General features: G+C 37.9%; 1 protein-coding gene across 10 annotated transcripts in view; it reads left to right on the top strand.

Moving 5' to 3' along the window:
* Positions 1–19,366, top strand: part of NCKAP5 (NCK associated protein 5) — a 364,594-nt gene that overhangs the window by 312,869 nt on the left and 32,359 nt on the right. For 9 of the 10 annotated variants that reach the window (XR_013774902.1, XM_079311233.1, XM_079311234.1 and 6 more), the window contains one exon: positions 2,548–2,626. The exons of the other annotated variant lie outside the window; for it this stretch is intronic. Coding sequence is in view for 8 of the 9 variants with exons in the window: in XM_079311233.1 (XP_079167359.1) it covers positions 2,548–2,626 (79 nt within the window). In the remaining variant the exon portion in view is untranslated. The remainder of the gene's footprint in view (positions 1–2,547; positions 2,627–19,366) is intronic. 10 annotated transcript variants of the gene reach the window in all.

Genomic DNA, 19,366 nt, shown 5'->3' with positions numbered 1-19,366 from the left:
TCCTACAATTTCTAACTTATTATTTTCTAATGCTGCAATAATTTGCTGTGCTTTTTGTCTGTCATTTTGCGAAGTCTTTCTAAATGCTGCAATAATAGTTTTTAACTATATCTTAAAGAAACACACTTCATTTTATGAAGACACTACAAAGATTGTCCTTTAATGTACATAAATAATGGGGGAAATGCTAATTATACTGTTTAGCTTTTAAGGACATGTTAGTCATGGTGAAAAGGCATTACTTCTGCTACACCATACTCTCTTTCATTAGCTGAAAAACAAAGTATTTTTGTGTGGTTTTTGAAGATTAAGTTACATTTCCATGTTTCATATTTTTTGAGTTTCATATTGTGTTTACTGTGGCATTTAATTCCTAAAAGAAATATCTAGTGCCAAAAGACTGATGAATTCTAGAATAACGAGATTTCAAATGTGCTTGCAGTTATTAATGCTAACTTATGAAAGAGATATACCTTGAGATTCCTCAATGTGTGGTATTTCATCTTGTCCTCCAAACTTCTAAAAGAAAAAACAATGCCAAGTCTTTAAATTCAAAGTTCATGAATCTTATTACTATCATTTCCAGCTATTCTTTGGTGTCTGCTTACTTTGAAGCAGATTGCAAAAGGGCTGGGAGATGGCTGTGGCTGAGAACAGTCACATGCAATAGAATGGCCTGTTGTGCATTTTTTTTTGCTCATAAAAAAATAAAATTAATGCTTTTGGAGAAAACAGAATAAATCTTTTGAAAAGCCCTAAACCAGGACAATTTCTTTTCTTTTCTGAACAATGCAAAGTGCACTCAGTCATACAGTTCAGTGCAGAAGCTGCTGTGTTTCCTAACTGCTTATCAGATATATACTGCTGCTTTAAATCCTGGCCAGAACAGTTTCTAACATTAATTTTCTTGCAAGATTTTTTCCTTAAAAGCTATTTAATTTTTGATGATTAAATCACTTTTCTTATGCTGTGCCAGGTAAAGGCTTGAGGCACTATTACACCATAACATATGCACCGATTACCTCTGATTTCTGTTCATGCAAAGAATGTTATTGCTGGAATGCCACTGAATTTATGGAAAAAGCAATGTTCCACCAGTGGTGGCCTTGTGCATTCACCTTCAGAGGGATACACTTCCCGTTAGTGTTCATCAAAAAAGCACTTTGCTCTAAAGGCCAGCCAGCAGGAATACATAACACTTCAGCCTACACCAAGGATATTCCACATTCTCCAGCACTTTTTCATGTCCTTGGCTGGAGCTTAAGGTGAGATACAATCATTTTTGTGCTGTGCTGCTTCATTTCATCTTTGTGATTTTATTGCAGCCCTGTGTGATTTAGAACAGCCACGGGCTTCACTTTGTGAGGTGGAAACGTGGCACCAAACCCAAGGCACCAGGAGTTTTGTGTGGCACTCTGTGTGCAAAGTCTGTGTGTTTGGGGAACACCCAGGGATCTATTGCAATATTGTGAAATGTCACAGCAGCTCTTGGCCATGCACTCTGCAAATGTGAGAAACTGCTCCACCTGCAACTGGATGCCAAATGAACGCTTGCCTCCTCATTTCCAGAGCCTGAAGAGAGGCATTTTGTAAGAAAGAAAAGATGCAATCAAATCCCTAGGATTAAGAGATAATAAATGCACTTTTAAAAATCTGGAGAGCAAGTATTTGGTGTTATACTTAGGCTGCTCACAGGAGGTCAACAGGGCTACTTGTGTGACCCAGCAAGCAGGATTTACACCATGATCAAAGATATGTCATGCAAATGATGATAAATTCCAGTGCTTAGATTACAAAATGTGATCTTGCTATTGTGAGTGTGCTGTAAGCAGTTTAAAACAGCAGAGAGTGATTAGCAAATAATTTAAGATCCCTGAGATATTGAAAGCAATTTTTCTGTGATGCTGCCTTTCCTTCTCTCATCACCCTGGAAGTATCTTTATTCCTGTTTGATTTATGTAGCATGGCAGAAAAATATGTCCTTAAAACTGAATTGTGGCCACTGGTGGCACATGATGGAGAGGATTTCATGTGTGCTAGGGAGGGACTCAGATTGTCTCCACACCTGGGAAATAGGAGTGCAGAATAACAGGGCAAAGATACATCTTTGAAAAATCCATGATATCTGAGGGATTTGAATAGCAGAAGCTTGAATACCACATACAGGCTCTTAGAGTGCTCTGTGTTCTTAAATGAATTTTTTTCTCTCTAGCTAATAAATGCATTTAAACAGAGGTGGAAACAAAAACTCCAAAGTTCAGTGTTTGCAAACTGAACTAAAAAGATACCACACCATTTATTAGGTGCTTATTTTGAAGAAGTGCATCTTCCAAGGATATTTTTCATGGCTGCATATTGTGATTTTGAATGGAATTAAAGTTGTTATCATCAGATATCATTCATAGAATAAGACAGGTAATATATTCCACTCTTAACTGCCATGTAACTTTACTCTGATTTATTTCTGCAAAGCATTCTGTCATTGTCATGAAACAACATAAACAGAGTCACAGATGTTCTTCACTTTTGTTGTTGCACTGTGTACAGGCTAAAGTAGTCACAGAAAACCTGCAAGAAGAAGAGGAGGACACCATGACAAGGACTACATGTCAGAGTCATGTGATAGGTACAAAATTATATTTTACACTGGATTTTATTGCTGTCATTTCTTGCAAAGTAGACATGTTTAACTGTCATTACTTTGTTTGCCCCCTTATGTCAGCTTTAGCATACATTTAGCTCCTGGGTAGCTCCAGATTTTAGCTCCAGATTTTATCAAGTGCATGAGATGAGGACATACCATCACAATTGTGTGTCAATGCAATGTTTGACTGCAGGGCCTTGGGGTCTGGTTGTGAAAAATCATTTCAGCCTCCCAAAACAGTGGGTTACCTACACTGGCTTAACATAAGGGCTGTGATCCATGACACTTTCAGGGGAAATAATACTGATATACTCCAACTCTGTCATCTGGCATTGAATTAGTAAAATTCAGAATAAAATTTAAATAGAATAATTGCTGTGATAAACTAAACCACAAGGAACAGCAAACAGGTGTCTGGTCAGAAGACCTTAAAGCTGTTATTGAAAATACGTTTGTCTTTGCTGTAGAAGGGTAGAACCATCCACCCTTCCTACATGTAATCTCAGTACATGTGAAAAGATTTGATAGGCAATGGAGGACAAAACAGAAGTCTGAGGTTTGTATTAGAGCACACCTAATACAAAATAGGTTTGTATTAGAGCAGTGTATCACCAGCATAAGAAACCAACTGAGCAAAAAAATTCACCTTTAGCCACTTCTCAGATAGAGACTGCAGTAAAAAATTTCATTAAAAAGTTAAAATCTGATTCCATTTTTTTCTAGCCAGAATCTCTTTCATTTCACTGGTACTGCCAGCCCAGCAAGTCCAAACAGAGGCATCATGTCAAAGCACATTTCCTTTGGGGGCACTAGGAAAACGTTTGCATGCTTCATTGACTTGTGCAGTCCCAAATTCAGACAAATCAACTCTGGCTGTGTTACCTGGAGGAAAGATCCCTAAACTCTTCCCTCTCTGAGAGCTCAGCCATAACCTGGCTCCATGGCAGCAAGTGAAAAATGAGAGTTTTGTGCAGTGTAAGACTCTGAGGGCATTCTGTCACTGGGCAGGCACCAGCCCTGCAAACAGAAAGTCATGCCTCTCATGCTGTGCAGAAAGCACTTCTTTTCTGTTACCAGAAATTGCCCAGCAGAGAATACTTCACCTAAGATTGTTCAAAATTGTTTTTCCTCATACTGAAATAATTGCTTTGCCTCCATTCCAAAAATTCTCAAAACTTTTACTTTGAATTATGTGAAATGTTTCATTTTTTTAACCTAGATACTGAAAAAGGAAAAAAAAAAAAAAAAACCAACTATTTGCAGAGTTCTGGTTTCCTTTCATAAAAAGACTCCAGAGAATCCTTGTTGTTCATTAGTGTAATTGGTGCTTGTGGCTGAGGCCTAGTTGCTATATTTTGGAATTTTATTTGTTATTGGGTCCTGTAATATATAGTTCTGGTGGCTTTTGAGAGTATTCATATTTTGCTCCTCCCACAGGCACCAAATCAGTCTCTGGCAGGACACAGTGGTTATCAGGTTGTCAGATGCTTTTAAAATTCCTTGATAGAGATTATCGCATTTTTCTGACACAGAAGTTTTCATAGAAAGATACTGATTTTTTTCCCTGCTGAAACTCTGTGCAGCCACAGCTTCTCTCACTAACTTGTTCCCTGGCCTCACCACCCTTATAGTACAGAATTTCTTACTAATTCCTAAATCCACTGTCCATCAGCTTAAGAAAATTCCTCCTTGTTCAAAGTTCCCTGTGTGTTTTTAGCTGTGTTTTAATGCATTTATTCCACTGGGTTTTATCAAAACAGACCTAGAGCTGAATGTATAGTAGAAAGGCTATGATTAATCAGGGAAAATGGATTTTATGCAGCAGGAAAAGCACGTGTTTCTGCAGTTGTCACTAAAATAACTAAACTGACAGCAGTCCTGCCCAGTTAACCAATAAACAAGACACTAATAACAGTCTTCTAGGTAGGTGTCATATGAAACAATTCTGGTTCATCACGTTCTAACAGTGAGATACTCCTGGGTATGAATCAAAAAAATGTGTAAAATACCAGTTGCTAGGTGTTTAATTGTCAGTTACTGATCTAAACCAATTTAAGTATTTTGTTGGCTCTTTGGATTTGCTCACTTGAAAGAAAGCAACAATGCCCAGTTCTATACAATTTCCCTCCTCATATACTTTTATCTCAGGAGTGCATGATCATGATCATTTCCATATAAAGCAATCATTATATTGTGCTATATTGGTTTTCAAAATGTATTTAAACCATTTTGGAAGTTTTTTAAAATATGCTAGACCCTGGATGCTTTTGCTGTAGTGTCAGTGAGGAAGCCAAAAGTGACTCTGGCAGCAGAGATGCTGCCAGTGCTCCCACCCCACAGACAGCAGACCCAGGGACCCATGAGCAGCCCTTTGAATTCCAGACATCCTCAGAGCTCTTCCCTCAAGCCCTTTGCAATAAAGAAATTGTGCTTGGAAAGAGGGATGAAGTGGAAAATGAAGTACCTGGTAAGAGGAAGGGCATGATGCAAAGGTTGACTTTCCCTTCATGTCATGACAGACTCCCCAGCCCAGACAGGTACAGCAGGGTCTTCAAGTATTCCTATAAATAAAATTCCCTTCTTGAATGCACAGATGATGTGTCAAGCTCCTGCCAGCATTGTTCCCATGTAAACATAAGAAAGGCACCTTCATTTTACAAAGTAAAAGAATTCTGTCCCCCCCAAGGGAGTAGAAATGTCATTACTTGTCTTTAATTTCCCCATTGTCACAATGGCCCAAAAATTTACAAGACACCTTTACAGATAAGACCTTTACATACACAATGTAATTGGACATCTTGAGAGGAACAAAGCATTTGTTAAAGAAGTTCAATATTTCATATTTCAAGTGCTGTTTCAAATTAGCAGCTTCTTCTAGAAAAGTGTGATTGTATTAATTATAATGCATGCAGAATTTTCATTGTTAAACAGCTTCAAGGGAAAAGTCAAAAATCCATGGCACAAGCAAACAAATGCTAATTACTGAAGAATTAATTCTTGCAGACAACTTCACGTGGGAATACTAGGGTATGCAGCACCAGTATTTTTGGGTATACACTAATTTACAGGCTGTTTTCTTTTTGGGAATATATCTGTAATGAACAGGAAATTTAGTTGTAATTAATCATATCATTCTTCAGTGTTGGTATGAACCTCTGCTGAGGCTGAAGGGAAAGATTGAATGTGCCATTTTCTCAGACAGCAACACTTATTTATCAAACCTCAGTTTGAAAGCTGTATAATAATAATTTTTCTGGGTCCAGTTTCCTTTTCTGTTACCCCAAATAGGTGAAATTTTGCTAGAAGAGCATGGAATAAACTTTTACTAATGATATACTCAAGTTTCACACAAAACACAGCCTCAGCTTAAATAGGCTGATGAGAAGTGTCTGAGAAAGTTCCAAGCCTGTTCTTTAATTTACACTCAGGTTTCAATGAAAAGAAACAGGGTTTCTTTTTTTGTCACAGATATTTCTATGTGTGAATATGTTTATTTTCCATAGTGGATTTCCAGCAGGCATTCCATCCTTAGCAACGTAAGTGAATCAAACACTTCTGGTCTAAAGCACAGAAATTCAGGGAGTGAATGGAATCATGGACAGTTCATCTGAAGGAATTGTTTTATTGAACTGGAAAGCTTATGGTTTCAAATGTTATATTTAATATGTCACTGATTGAGCTAAAAGGCCAAATTCATTATATAATAAAAGCCTGTTGAGTTTTGACATCAGAGAAATTACTGCAAGTAGATTTTTTCATCAAAATAACATTGCTGATAAGAACAAAATAGATTTTAACAGTCTGAATAGACCTGAAGTTTCTCATGGCTTGTCTAGGGAGCAAATCCTTGGTAACAGGAGAACTGGTTGAAGAAATCCAAAATCCATCTGAGTGTTACTGGTACTGCCTGCTCCTCTGGAAGCACAAGGTACTTCCCACTGGAGTTGAGTGGGGAGTTAAATCCCTGAAGCAGGCTGGGGTTAGAATCCACAGTAGAAAGATTCACAATTCCAGGAAACAAATTACCTAACTGTGCCTCGACCCCTGTTACTTGTTTGGAGAATTCCAAGTGAAATTCAGAGCTGGGCAAAGATTATGAGGATAAATGTAGCCAGAATTCTTGAAACTTTGAAGAAGGACTTGGAACTAATATTTGTCAAATTTTTATTAGAGGTCCAGGTCAGTTTCTTCAAATGGATTCATCCAGTGTTAAATGGGAACCCTGTAGATAATACAGAGCAAATGCCTTTAGAGACTTAAAAGGGTTTTGAAAAGTCTCTAGCTAGGTAGAGGGTTGGGCTTCCTCACTATCAAAGCAACATTAAAAGTGCACTGTAGACTTTGGTGCTTTGTGCCAGAACAAAAACACACACTGAGGTCAAGGGATTCTTTTGTAGCTCTGCTGTAGCCCAGTGCTCAAATCCATTAAAGTTCTTGATAATCATCTGCCTTCTGGCAGGTTTTATCATGGTTTTTTCTGCTTTCCAAGAACAACCTTTCAGAAGGGGTTTGCAGCATAATTTAAAGGCAGTCTGGTCAGAAAAAAGGAATAAACTTTTTTATTTCCTAAGAAACTTTTTTGAGATTTGTCTTCTTTAGGGAGCATTTGGTTGAATCACTTAGATGCTTTGAGTTGCAGAGAGGAAGTATAGTGAATATTTTATGTTGCATTGTGTTTTAAAATCTCCTCCTTCAAGCTTTATATGCAGCAAAGTGATCAAACTCCATTTTCAGTAGAAACCAGGAAAGTCCTTCACAGCAAATTTTATAGATAAGTTGCCAGATCCTTGATAGCAATTTTACAGATATACTGATAGCAAAGGTGGAACATGTAGCTTTGCAGGTAGAAGTGAGTTTGACTTAAAATGAAAGGTCAGCTTTACAATAATTTGTATTGATGTATCATATACTAAAGATGAGAACCTTGGCTTTTGTATTCTGTTATTGTTTATTCAGCACTCAGTAGCCATACTATGAAATTATATATATTCTAATAAGAAAACACATTTCATGAGCAGACTTTTGTATGAGAAGGGCCTCTATTCTTTCTAGTGCTCCAGATAAATATGTTTCTGGCTCCTCTTTTCTTCCTGGTCCTTATGTATGTTTTTCCCAGAAATAAATCCATTTTCTTTTCTCACCTTTCACCTGCATCATTTGAAGTTGGTGGTCACTGCTTGTGTGGACTCCCCACAAATGCAGACTACAATTCAGAGCCTTTCTCTATCCATACCAATAATCATTTCTAAACAATAGATCCTCCTCCAGGGCCATCTGCCTTTTTTTTTTCTCTTAGTCTGTTCCTGAATCTGATGAACACTGGAACTGAGAAATTATGTTTCAAATTTCATTTCTGAATATGCCATTTAATGTACATGCTCTTAAATAAATTATCCAATGTCTTATTCCAAAGCTTGCTGTAAACAATAGGAGTCTCTCTGCTTGTTTAATAAGATTGTACCAAGTTTCTGATGGGAGAAAAAAAATACTGGACATTCCCCTCTGCCAAACCAAACACTTGGTTTTGTCCACCATTATGTAAACTACTAAAACTGGGTGTTTGTACTGGGGTACTAAGTAAACAGCTATTAAATTCATATTTTCTCATTCTTGAGGAATTGAAATAGATGTGAAGGAAACAAGCCTGATTAATGTGGTAGATACATTAAATTTGACATGCATCATCCTAAAGCATGTCCATTAAGTCTGATATATTTGAGCAAACACATTTACATTTTGGAGCCTTCAGAACCTGGAGACAGATGATGTGAGGTCTGTCATGGATTACCAAGATAAATGTAACAGGATAAGTGAGAGAGGAGAGATGGTGAGCAAACTTATCTCTGTTATAGCCTGTGCATTCAGTAAAGAGAGGTGATCCACATCATTGTGAGAGGCAAAGGGATAAGCCAAAATTTGCTTAAATGCCCAGCAAATCATTGGGTGCCTCAAATAGATGTAATGAGGAACAATATTCAACTGATATAGTGTCTTCTCACCTCAAAAGAAATCCTCTCTTGTCATAAAGTCTCAATGCCTGAGAAAACAATTTATCACTGTCAGCATTAATTCCTTTCATCAGGCCATTGATAGAAGTTAAGAACCATTTAGCAATCATCACTGATACAGCAGTTGAATCATCCATTTACACATTTTCAGATAAAGGAAAATTGTTTGCTTTATCTTCCCCATCACCACTCAGCAAAGCTGTGCAATGCCTTGATGTCTCTACACATGAGGCTGCTCTCTATAAAAGTCATGAAGCAAAACCAGTTATCACTGAATCAATTTCCAGCCTGGGTCTGTTCCTATTTCACATCTGCAAAATGTTCCATTTTGATACAAGTTATGATAAGGTATTAGATTTTTCATGAACCCCCTATATGAGCAATGGTACAAGTATGCATGGATTTATTTGCACATCATAACAAAGCTGTTTTCCCAAGTCCTGTGTGCACGTGGGAGATGAGAGGTTGGTGTTAGGTCTGTGGGTGCTGGCTGTATTGTTTAGCAAGTGTGCTAGAGCCTTGAAATGGGAGTTCAGCACAGCAGGCATCTTAAAAATCTGCTCACTTGCCATATCTAACCAGCTTGACTGTTAATCCAAAGGGCTGGGTTCCCAAAAAAAGAACAATGATGAACTGATAAATAGTGAAATAAATTGCTTGCCTCTAGCAATGCTGGGATACAAACTTATTAATTAAAAAAATATATCAAAACAAAAAAAAAGCCTCAAAATCTAGTGCCACAAGTGTCCTGAAGGTTATAAGAGACCATCACAATCTTATCTGCCACGAATTTACTGTACAGACAAGAGGCATCTTTGAAAGTGCACAAACAGAACTGAGATCATCTGGATAAAGAGCAGTTCCATTTATACTTTGACTTACCAAAATACCTCAGTCAGTCCCTCTAAATTTATGCTGTTTGCTGCCTCCATGCAATAGCCCCAAAGCATTTTCATTTTTATGCAATTAGCAAGAACTATTCTTTCCTTTTTGTACTCCAAAATCTTCTTTTTCTGATCCTTCAACACCACTGACATGACCTGTGGCTGTTGTTTACTTACTTTTCTGAACCACAGCATCTAAACTGAGCCATCACTGATGGGAAATCTGGTTTAATAACTAGTAGGCATTGCAGGAACAACTGACTGTCCTGTGTGTAGAAACATCCCCTCAGGATTGGAATTTCTACTCAGGGACCTCATCAGTCAAGTTTTTTGAATCTTCAAGGATATTGTTCTACATCTGTCCCTGACCATTGTGCCATTTCTCTGGGAGACTTTACACAACATTTAGCAGTCCCGTGTTGCTGTGTGCAGGGTTTGTGCTGCTGAAGGTGTGGTGTGGTCCTGCTGCTGAGTGGCCTTCCAGGGCACTGTGCAACAGCCTTAATCACCAGTCCAGGTCTGGCTCATCAGAAACACTCACACTGGTGCATAAAGCTGAATAAATAACCTTTCCTTCTACTGAGTTGTTCTGCATATTCTCAGTGAAACTTTATTAACATGAATGACTGCTTTTTTTGTGTGGTTTTTGCATGGGTGAGGAGGTGAACAAGCTACAGTGCAGAACAGACAGCTGAGAGAGGAATGGCATTCTGTGCGTTTGGAGCACTGGAAACTGGATGAATAGTGTCAGCTGGGCTGTGTTCTTGACTTGTCTGGTCTTTGGGCATTGCTGCAGGGATTGATTTTGAAGTAATGGTCTGGAGGAGCCTATGATAACAGAGTGAAACTCTCTGTGCATTTTTCTAGTTGATACTTGTATTTTTGTGAAGATGATGGAGAACCTTGCCAATGTGAATAATAAGAAACTAACATCCATTAATGTCTTCTAATTTATGACAGCTTACTTTCTTCACAGTCTGGCAAAGACAAATCATTTCTTTGTACTTTAAAGATAGTGCCCATAGCATTTGTCTAATTGCCAGTTCTTCTACAGCTCTGCTGCAGCTACTGTCTAGCTTGTCTTCCCTCTGTAGAGAGAATTAATATTTTGGATCAACACTTCCTTATTAGCCACAGTGATTTGCTGTTAATTTCCTTCTTTGTCATTACATCTATTCTCCCAGAAATACCAAATTTTATCACTAGAATGAGAAGTGTGTTTCTTTAGGCATTATATATAGGATACAGTCCAATTATTATTGAAGATACTGAGAATCTGCTGGTCTCATTCAGGCTTAAAATGTCAATTAAACAGGATGGCCAGGTTGTGACACTGAAGTTAATGCTGCTGTGTTGATTTACAGTACTTTACAGTCTAGCCCAATCTATATTCATTTTTATCTCTCAAATCAGGACTGTGCCTGATTATCCTACCTTTTACAGGATAGCACACACCAGTGTTCTCTATAGCAGTGTGAGTCCTTCTGTGTGAAACGTTTTGCTTTACATGGTTTTTTGCTCCTGGCAAGGACCATCTGTGGATGTATGAAGCTGCAGTCATGCAGTTCCCATTAATTCATGTACCTGGAGTACAACTGAGCAAACTGAAAAGCATTTCTAGTGAGGATGTATTATTTCAAACATGTTTCATCCATGCTCACAGGGACTTTATGCTCCTTTTCTAGAATGAAATCTCATATAACTTTTATGAAAAATACATTTTCACCTGAATTATCAGTTAAGTTTGAGCTGTATTGGCATATGCCTTTCCACATTCTCACTGAGCACAGGATGCCTATTCCTAATTTTATTGCTGTTTTTAATTGAGTTTGAGCTTTGATTCATGTCTTCAGTCTGACACCTCAATTGTTGACATATGATTATGCAATTAGTCATCATTGGAGATCATAGAAAAACAGACTCTTCAAAAAAATATCACTCTAAGAGAGAAATAATACTTATACAATTAATGCATTGTTTTTAATACAAGATTAACTCAATTTATCAGTGTTTGGACAGTTCACTGTTAGGGAAAGAAAAGGAAATCAACCAATATATTTACAGTTAATATTTACTTTACTTCCTCTCTTTAACAGGCAGAGGTGCAGTATGTTGTTTTCAAAGCTGTCATCCTAATGGTGCTTTTAGCACCATGTAACATGGCTTGCATTTTTTGCAGAAAACAGAATTATTGAAAAAAATCCCAGTTCATTCTTCTGGCTTCAAATCATGATGGTTTCTTACCAGCTCCTGCTTGTCTGCAGTTAGTTCCACATTGATTCAGCTGGTTGGAGTAGCTGAACTTGGGTACCAGAATGGAAGGATTATAGTGCACCTAAAAGTTACTTAAAGCTTTGTGCACTTACTCTGTTAATAAGTTTTCATTAATTAAGAAGTGAAATCAGGGTTTTTTTCAGGTATGCATGTGTATTTTAAGTGATTGTTAGCAGTAACCTTAAGTAAAGCCATCTGCAGAGCAAAACTAAAAATAAATTATTTAAAGCTTCATTTAATATTCATGTGGCTTTAATTTCAGTGGTTTTTTGTACTAACAAACAAAAAGCAGTGATGTTACAGAATAAATATAGTATGTTCTCCAGTGCATTTGCAAAACCCAGAGCTTCCCATGCACTTAAAAACTGGTCTGTTTACCAGAGACAGCATTTTTGCTTATAGCACTATCCCTATTCCTATCTGTTGGGAATAGAAAATCAAAGTAAGTATCTCAATGTGAGTGAAAGCAAACTCCAATTTATAAGAGAGTTGCTTAACAGCAAGTAAATGAGTGCTTCCACCCTGTTATCCTGAAATGCCTCCAGTGCAGCCATCAGTGAACAGAAGCCCTGCATGGAGCAGCCAAATGCTCCCCTGGGCACCATGTGAGCCCATGAGATGCTGGGTGTGACCACTTCACTTCTCTAACTGTGCTTTAATGCAGTTATTCTCGAAATAAACCAGCTGCCTCTAATAATACCAGCAAACCCCCAATCTTAATGCTTCTTGTAAGTATTTTGCAGCTTGCTGTTAATTCCTGAGCAGCTCCAGAGCAGCTGAGTGAAGGTGTGTCTGCACAAGCATCATTCATGGCAGGGACTGCAGGTTGGTTTTGCACTGGCTGCCAAACATCTATGTTCTTTATCCTCATGGCAGCCCTCCAGTGATGGAGGGGTGGGATTAGCTCTGTTTTAATGTGAAGAACTGGGGAATAAAGAGAGAGAGAGACAAGGCCATGTGGTTACTTGGAAAAGGCATGGCTGAGGCAGCCCTTGGCTCCTGGGTGAATAACAAACCATCCTGTCCTGGGCTCTGCTGTTTACAGGCAGGATTTCTGAGAGCTGGGAAGTGCCTTTCCTGTTAGGAGGGGAGCATCCATCCCTGCCATGAGCCATCCCCAGGAAGATGTTCCTGAGACTGTGCAATTGCTCCCAACCCTCACACTTGAGGCTTCTCAGGGAAACAGAAGGTTTTGCTCAGTGGAAAAGCCTGGGAAAGATACATTCCTGCATTGCAGCAGCCCTGTTGCTTACCTTGGATTCACACCTTGCTTCAAGTGTGAGGACTTCTCCTTCTCAGCTGTTACTCATCTCTAACTTTCTCCAAGATAGTTGTAAAGTTGTAAAGTTGATTGGCAATGTAAAGCCAAAGGGGGATATACAACTAAAAGAGAGGAATAACTCCCCAAAAATGTCTAGGCTGGCCTCATTGACAGCCAGGCTGCACCCAGTCTTCATTTAATTACCTTTTACAGAGCTTCAAGCTGATCTTCAAATGAATTATAAATCTTAATATATTTTTTCTAGTAAAAAATAGTATCTATTCCTAATATCCTGTCTCCTGAGAACAGTGAGTAGATTTTTAGAAAGAAAATATAACAGCATAATAATGCAAGAGAGATAATTCCAGGTGTCATTGGTTGTGGGACTTCCCCAGCTGGAAAGCAGCATGTACACCTTTGTATTTAACAGACACTTAGAGATGTAGAGTAGAAAATTCAAAAAATTATCCAAGTTCTTTCTCCAGCTCATTTTGTCCTTTTTAACAACCCTGTTCCTCATAGCTTGCCACCATTACATGCATGCAGGGACTAGACTTAAATGCCTGGAGGAGGATAGCAAGCATTTGTTGAAAAAAAAAGAAAAATTCCACAGATAACTGCTAAATTGAAGTACAAGATCATTAGTATTCTCTAATAATTAAAACTATTCTTGACTTACTAGTAGAAATGTATTTTAAGATGGGACTGGAATTAAAATGAGGCAGATATTATCTGTTTCAACTCAGAAAATACACTTCAGTTGGGATTGTGGTCATGGAAAACTGTGAAGACAAGTGACAATTTATTGGATAAATGACATATTGAAGTTTGTGGGTTTTGCAAAATAAAGCTTGACTAGGAATAAAATAGGAAGAACACTGGATAAGTTGGTAAAGTCTGCATTTATTTAGTTTATTGTTATTATAAATAGGCATAAATTGTAATCCTAAATTCAAGTAGCCATGAATGAAGTTTTATCATTTGAAAATACTCAGCACAGTCCTCTTCCCATTTATCCTTCCTTAGTATATGTTGGAAATAATCCCATGGCATCAGTGCAGTACCCATGGGAGTGCAGGCCTGTGAAAATTTGGGTCTTCTCTGGTTTTACCTTGGATAGCCTTTGGGTTTTTTAATTTTGCACACTAGTTGTACCTCAGATCTAGATAGAAAGCAATAATGCACTCATCTTTGACCAACTGGATCAAATTATTGTGTAAACCCAGAAGGAATAATCTGCTTAAAATTGACATTGATTTGGCAGAAATACATTTTCTTTTTTTTTTTTTTTTTTTTTTTTTTTTTTTTTTTTTTTTTTTTTTTGTGGTTGCTTTAGCATTGCAGATGAAGAGAAGGATGTGCAAATAAAGAGATCTGTTTTGCCATCTGTAGTTTAACTTCTTCCTGCCAATGCCACATGTAGCTTAAAGATGTTTATTAACTTTTGAAAGAATTTTGCAGGGGCCTATTAACATTTGAAATATTTTTCTGGAAAGAAAACAAAAAAAAGAAAAATCTATTAATTTTTAATTTGGCATGTTTCAAAATGCTAGGAAAAGCTATACTCCCTTTGTGTTCCAGAAGAAAGCCACTACACATTATCTCGTTCCTTAGTGGAAACTCTTGAACTTTCTAACGCAAATAAAGGTAATTTGTTAGAATTTGTAGATTCTGTTACTGATGGGAACTATGTCCTTCCATTTTTAATGTCCTGGATATTCCTTGAAGAAGGCCTATTCAGTGTTATTTACCTCTCAAAACCTGTCAAGGCTTGAGTCTGCACTTCTGAAAACAGCTTGCTGGAAATTTCCCAGCAAAACTGTTCTTGATACAGAGCTATTTTTGACTGATATTTTTTTTTCCTTGAAAATGCTTACTTTCTGTAGAGAATTCTGGTGGTTACTTAAATATTTCAGCTGAAATTTCTGTCAATCATGTACAGTTTTGTAGGCCAAAACTTGAAAATTTATGTGAGGAATGTCTCAAACCAGCTGTAGTGGTGAGCACAGGGGAGGATTCCACATTTTTCACGAGGTGGGATGCTTCTTTTAAAGAAAATATGCCCCTGTGCTACTAGTATTTTGCCTAGGTAATCAGAACTACCTGTAAACTTTCTGACATAAATTACATTTGTCCTCTTTGTTGCTGTTTTTAATGTTAAACTCGGTTGGCCATCAAAGTTAAGTAATATAAAGACTTCTGCAACTTTGCCACCTCAAAGTGAAAACTGGTTATGCACCATTTGAAATAGAAATAGGGTCTGTTTGCAGTAATTGCATCTGGTGTCTGTCAGTGTGTTTCATAGGTAACATCATGGTGGGGAATGGCTGAGGTTCTGGAGCTGATTCTGGAAGTCTCAGTCCCCTCAAGCAGCACTGAGAGGCAGCTGCCTTCTGTCACTCGTGGCACAAAGAGGTAGAGAGGCAAAACTGCAGCTACAGCACAGCAGGACCTGTAATTGTTTCCTCTCCAACCTGTAAGTCCTTCCCTCTGTGCCACCATCCAGAGATGTCTCCTCTCATTTTGCCTAATTTGAAGTAGGTGTTTTGCCTATTTGGAGTGGTAGTGTATGCACATGTACCTGTTTAATAGAACTGCTGAGTGATGCTTAATTTTAGCTCTCTGGGTAAAACTTTGTATCTTGTGGTTTCTGTAAAGATTTTTATGGATTACTCAAGAATCACAGAAAAACTCACATATTGTATTAAATAGGTGGTCAAAATAACCATGAGTTATTTTACAGACTTCTCAGCAGTGTTAAGAGTCCCTGTGTAAAGAAGGACTGATATGTGATTTGTGAATAGACTAAGCATCTGTGAAACTCATTTAGGATACAACATAAAAAGACTTTATTGGAATGTGAATCTTTACCTGAGGAAACATTATGAAACACTCCCCAGTTATTCAGTTAAAGGTTTGTTTGCAATAATATGTGGCATTAAATCCCCCTTAGCAAAAGCATGTTTTCACATTATTAAAGTGTAATCAGAAGCTGTGTTTAAAAGATGTCACCATCTTATGACTTCTCTTTTATGAAATTCATGAGACCTCTTCATTATGATCTAGGACTCAACCATAGGTTCAACATCAGAAAGACTAACATGCCCCTAATTTAAAAATGGGGTGGATTTTGCTCCACTGCTTATTTTGAGTAATACACTCTTTTGCAACCAGCAGTGTAGAACTTAACCAGGGATGGACCCACAATTCTTCTGTTGTGCTGGAATCAATTCCCTTCACAGTAGTTGTTCTATTCTTACTTTTATTTTTCTCCCCAAACTGATTTTCCTTTCATATGCATTGTGTGAGAAGGGGAGCAGAGAAGGATGCTGTGTAGCAGCTACAGCAGCATGGCACCAGCTCAGAGTGAGAGCTCCTCTCACCCTCCCCATCACCCAGAGCAGTGCTTCTGAAGGAGCACAAAGCAGGGTCAGCCCTCAGCTTCCCTGGGCATCCTCTTCCAGTCTCCAATGAATTGTACCAAGGGTGCTTTCTGAGATAGAGGTGATGTGTTTATGATATCTTTCTGGCAAGTGCTTCAGAAAAAAATGAAAAAAAAAAAAAAAGTTGAAGAATAATTAGATTTAATGATTTGTTGCTGGTATTTAAGATGCATTTTTAAATTATCTATGCTCAGGAGAATGCCCTAAAATACTTCAATGAATTCTAAGCTGTCAGTTCTTATCAGTGGGGTATGTTTGCTTCTAACTCTTTAATTTTTGCATGTGGAGGAAAATGTAAAAAAAACCAAAAAAACTAGAGAATGAGCTGCTAGAGTTGTTTTCCCCAGTGATGATCTGATTTTTAGAATTCCTGATACCTGCCAGCCTGAGTGTGTGTCCCTTTCCTACTCTCCTCTTGTCCAGACCCTCAGAGTGGTGCAGAGTTTTCACAGTTCCTTTTTATTCCACCTCTAATTTGGTGCTGACTGTGTTGAAGGGACCTTGGTGATCTACTGCTACCAGAAATGTTGGTAAAGCACCAGCAGTGATGCAATATTGCAAAGCACTGTTCAGCTGTACAAATTGCCATTACATTGGTGCCCAGCTGATGTTGGACATGAACTGCAGGATGGTCTTGTGAAAATATTAAACTTGAGAATTGTTGAGAAGCAGTTCAGAAAAACTTTCAGAAAACTGTCTGTGCAGTGTTAGCTCCTTTTGTCCACTGGTTACTCAACATTATTAATTTCCTCAAATTTTCCACTGAGCTCTTACAACACTCATAAAAAGATTCCCATGCTGTCAGGAGTTTCTTGACCTCCAGGAAATATCTATAAATTCTTCCTTGTTTCTCTTTTCAGTTTGGGATTGTTCCTCTACAGTAGGACTTACAAGGACTTTGGTTTAGGTTCAGACTCAAATCCCCATGATGAGAGGGGGGGGGAAGGGGTTATTTCAGTATTTCAGGCTTTTGATTCTAGTCTGATTACTCAGAGAAATGGCTGATAGGAGTCTATGTCCACTATAAACCAAATACCATTTTATGAGTTCTTTCTTCCCTGGCAAAGAAAGAGGAGGGAAAAAATTCAGGAACAGGCAAGGAATTTGGCTGGTATGCCAGGAAGAATTCTCAAGCAAAAGTAATTAAGCTCATATATAACTCTTCCAGACTTTAATGTTTCACAGAGTCATTTTTCATCTACTGAGTGGTACTGTCACAGCACCAGAGATTTAACTTTTACATATTTTCATTATGTAGTCTTGTGCAGCTCTCACTGATAACAGTAATTTGAAGTGTCAGTGCAGCTGATGAAATCAGATGGGCCATGAAGCTGTTTGAAAGCTGTCACTTGGATGTATAAAGTATTTTTTTATTTTGCAGTTGCTTCATAAAAATTTAAAAGCAACTCAAGATAATGTGTATTTGTTCTTTCAGTAATACAAATTGTTTTGGAAGATACTTTTTTATTTGTATTACATAGCTTTAGGGGTGAATTAGTTACTTTCAGTAATGAAAAATTAAAATCCACAATGAATTTTGTGGTTTTCTCTGGATTTAGAACTAGGTTTTTGAGGGTTGTTCAACGTAGCTGAGTCACAGAATTTTCTTGTTGAAATGTCTGTCTTTAAGTGTCACAACAGGAGGTGCCAAGCATTGAGCACTTTGAAAACCAGACCCTTTTATGGTTTTTCAGAACTAAAGATTGAGCTGTGTGAGCTGTTGTAAAAATCTGTTTTCCACCTGGTATGCTTCCTTTATCATGGATAAAGTCTGTATGAAGGAAGACTATAATTGATTAAAACTATTTTTCCTTTTAATTAAAAGTGATACCACTGGTGTGCTCCTCCATCACTCTCCCAATTATTTTGGAAGCAGCAGGAGACTTTATATTCTTGGAAATCTGGTCCTCAGTATTCATTTCTTTTGATTCTGTCATTGTTTTCATGGTCCATTCCTGGATGTACACAAGATGTAACAGTGGGCAAGAGAAATCATATGTCATTTTAAGAAATGCCCTCAGAAGATAAAAGTTTCCATCTTCCAGTTCTCCCTTAGCCAAGGGTTTAGCTTTCCTTTTTAATACACATTTTGATCCTACTTAATTTTCCTGCAATAATTAGGAGGGAATGACTTTTTCATTTCTTGGAGAATGGTCAGAAAGGAAACAGCACTAGAAGGTCCTTCAGAGTCCCTGTGGAAATGAGTTCCAGATCTCACATTGACCATACAGACAGGAGAGGGGAGACTGCTCAGACTTCTGTGTTCTTGTATGTGGTGTTTTCAGTTTATTCCTGTCTCTACTGAGGAGCGCTGCCTCTCCAACACAACCAGTGATGCACAGATGTCTTTGGGTAAGAGGCAGATAACAGAAATCCTTTTTTATTCTATATTTCCCTTTATTTGCTAACACTCTCACCAGCAGTCTTTAGTTGAAGAATTGCCTGTCTACAAGCTGGCATGCTGTTTCAGCTTGATTATCTCCAGAAAATGGCAAGGGCAATGCCTGGCATTTTAAATTGCTTTTCCACACTCCCACTTCTATCTAGGTATTTTGCTATTCAAAGTCAACAACAAAAAAAATGTTAGAGGAAGTATAGCTGAGATAAGAGGGTTCGGTAGATGGGATGGGTCCTTTTGATGCAGAGGAACCAAGTATAATTATCTTTTTTTTTTCCTTCATGTTTCCTGGAAAACCTTCAGCAACTTCAAAAATCATTTTGTCGCATGAGCTCAAAAATGTGACAGAAAATGTAGCTGGGCATGACTTCCACACCTTTCCTCCTTTTACCTAGGGAGAGAAATTATAGGCATGAAGTAATTGTGTGGGGAAAATCAGAGCCACTTATTGCCC

Source organism: Erithacus rubecula (genome assembly GCF_903797595.1).
Source record: "Erithacus rubecula genome assembly, chromosome: 8".
NCBI lineage: Eukaryota > Metazoa > Chordata > Aves > Passeriformes > Muscicapidae > Erithacus > Erithacus rubecula.
This window is presented reverse-complemented; position numbering and strand designations above follow the sequence as displayed.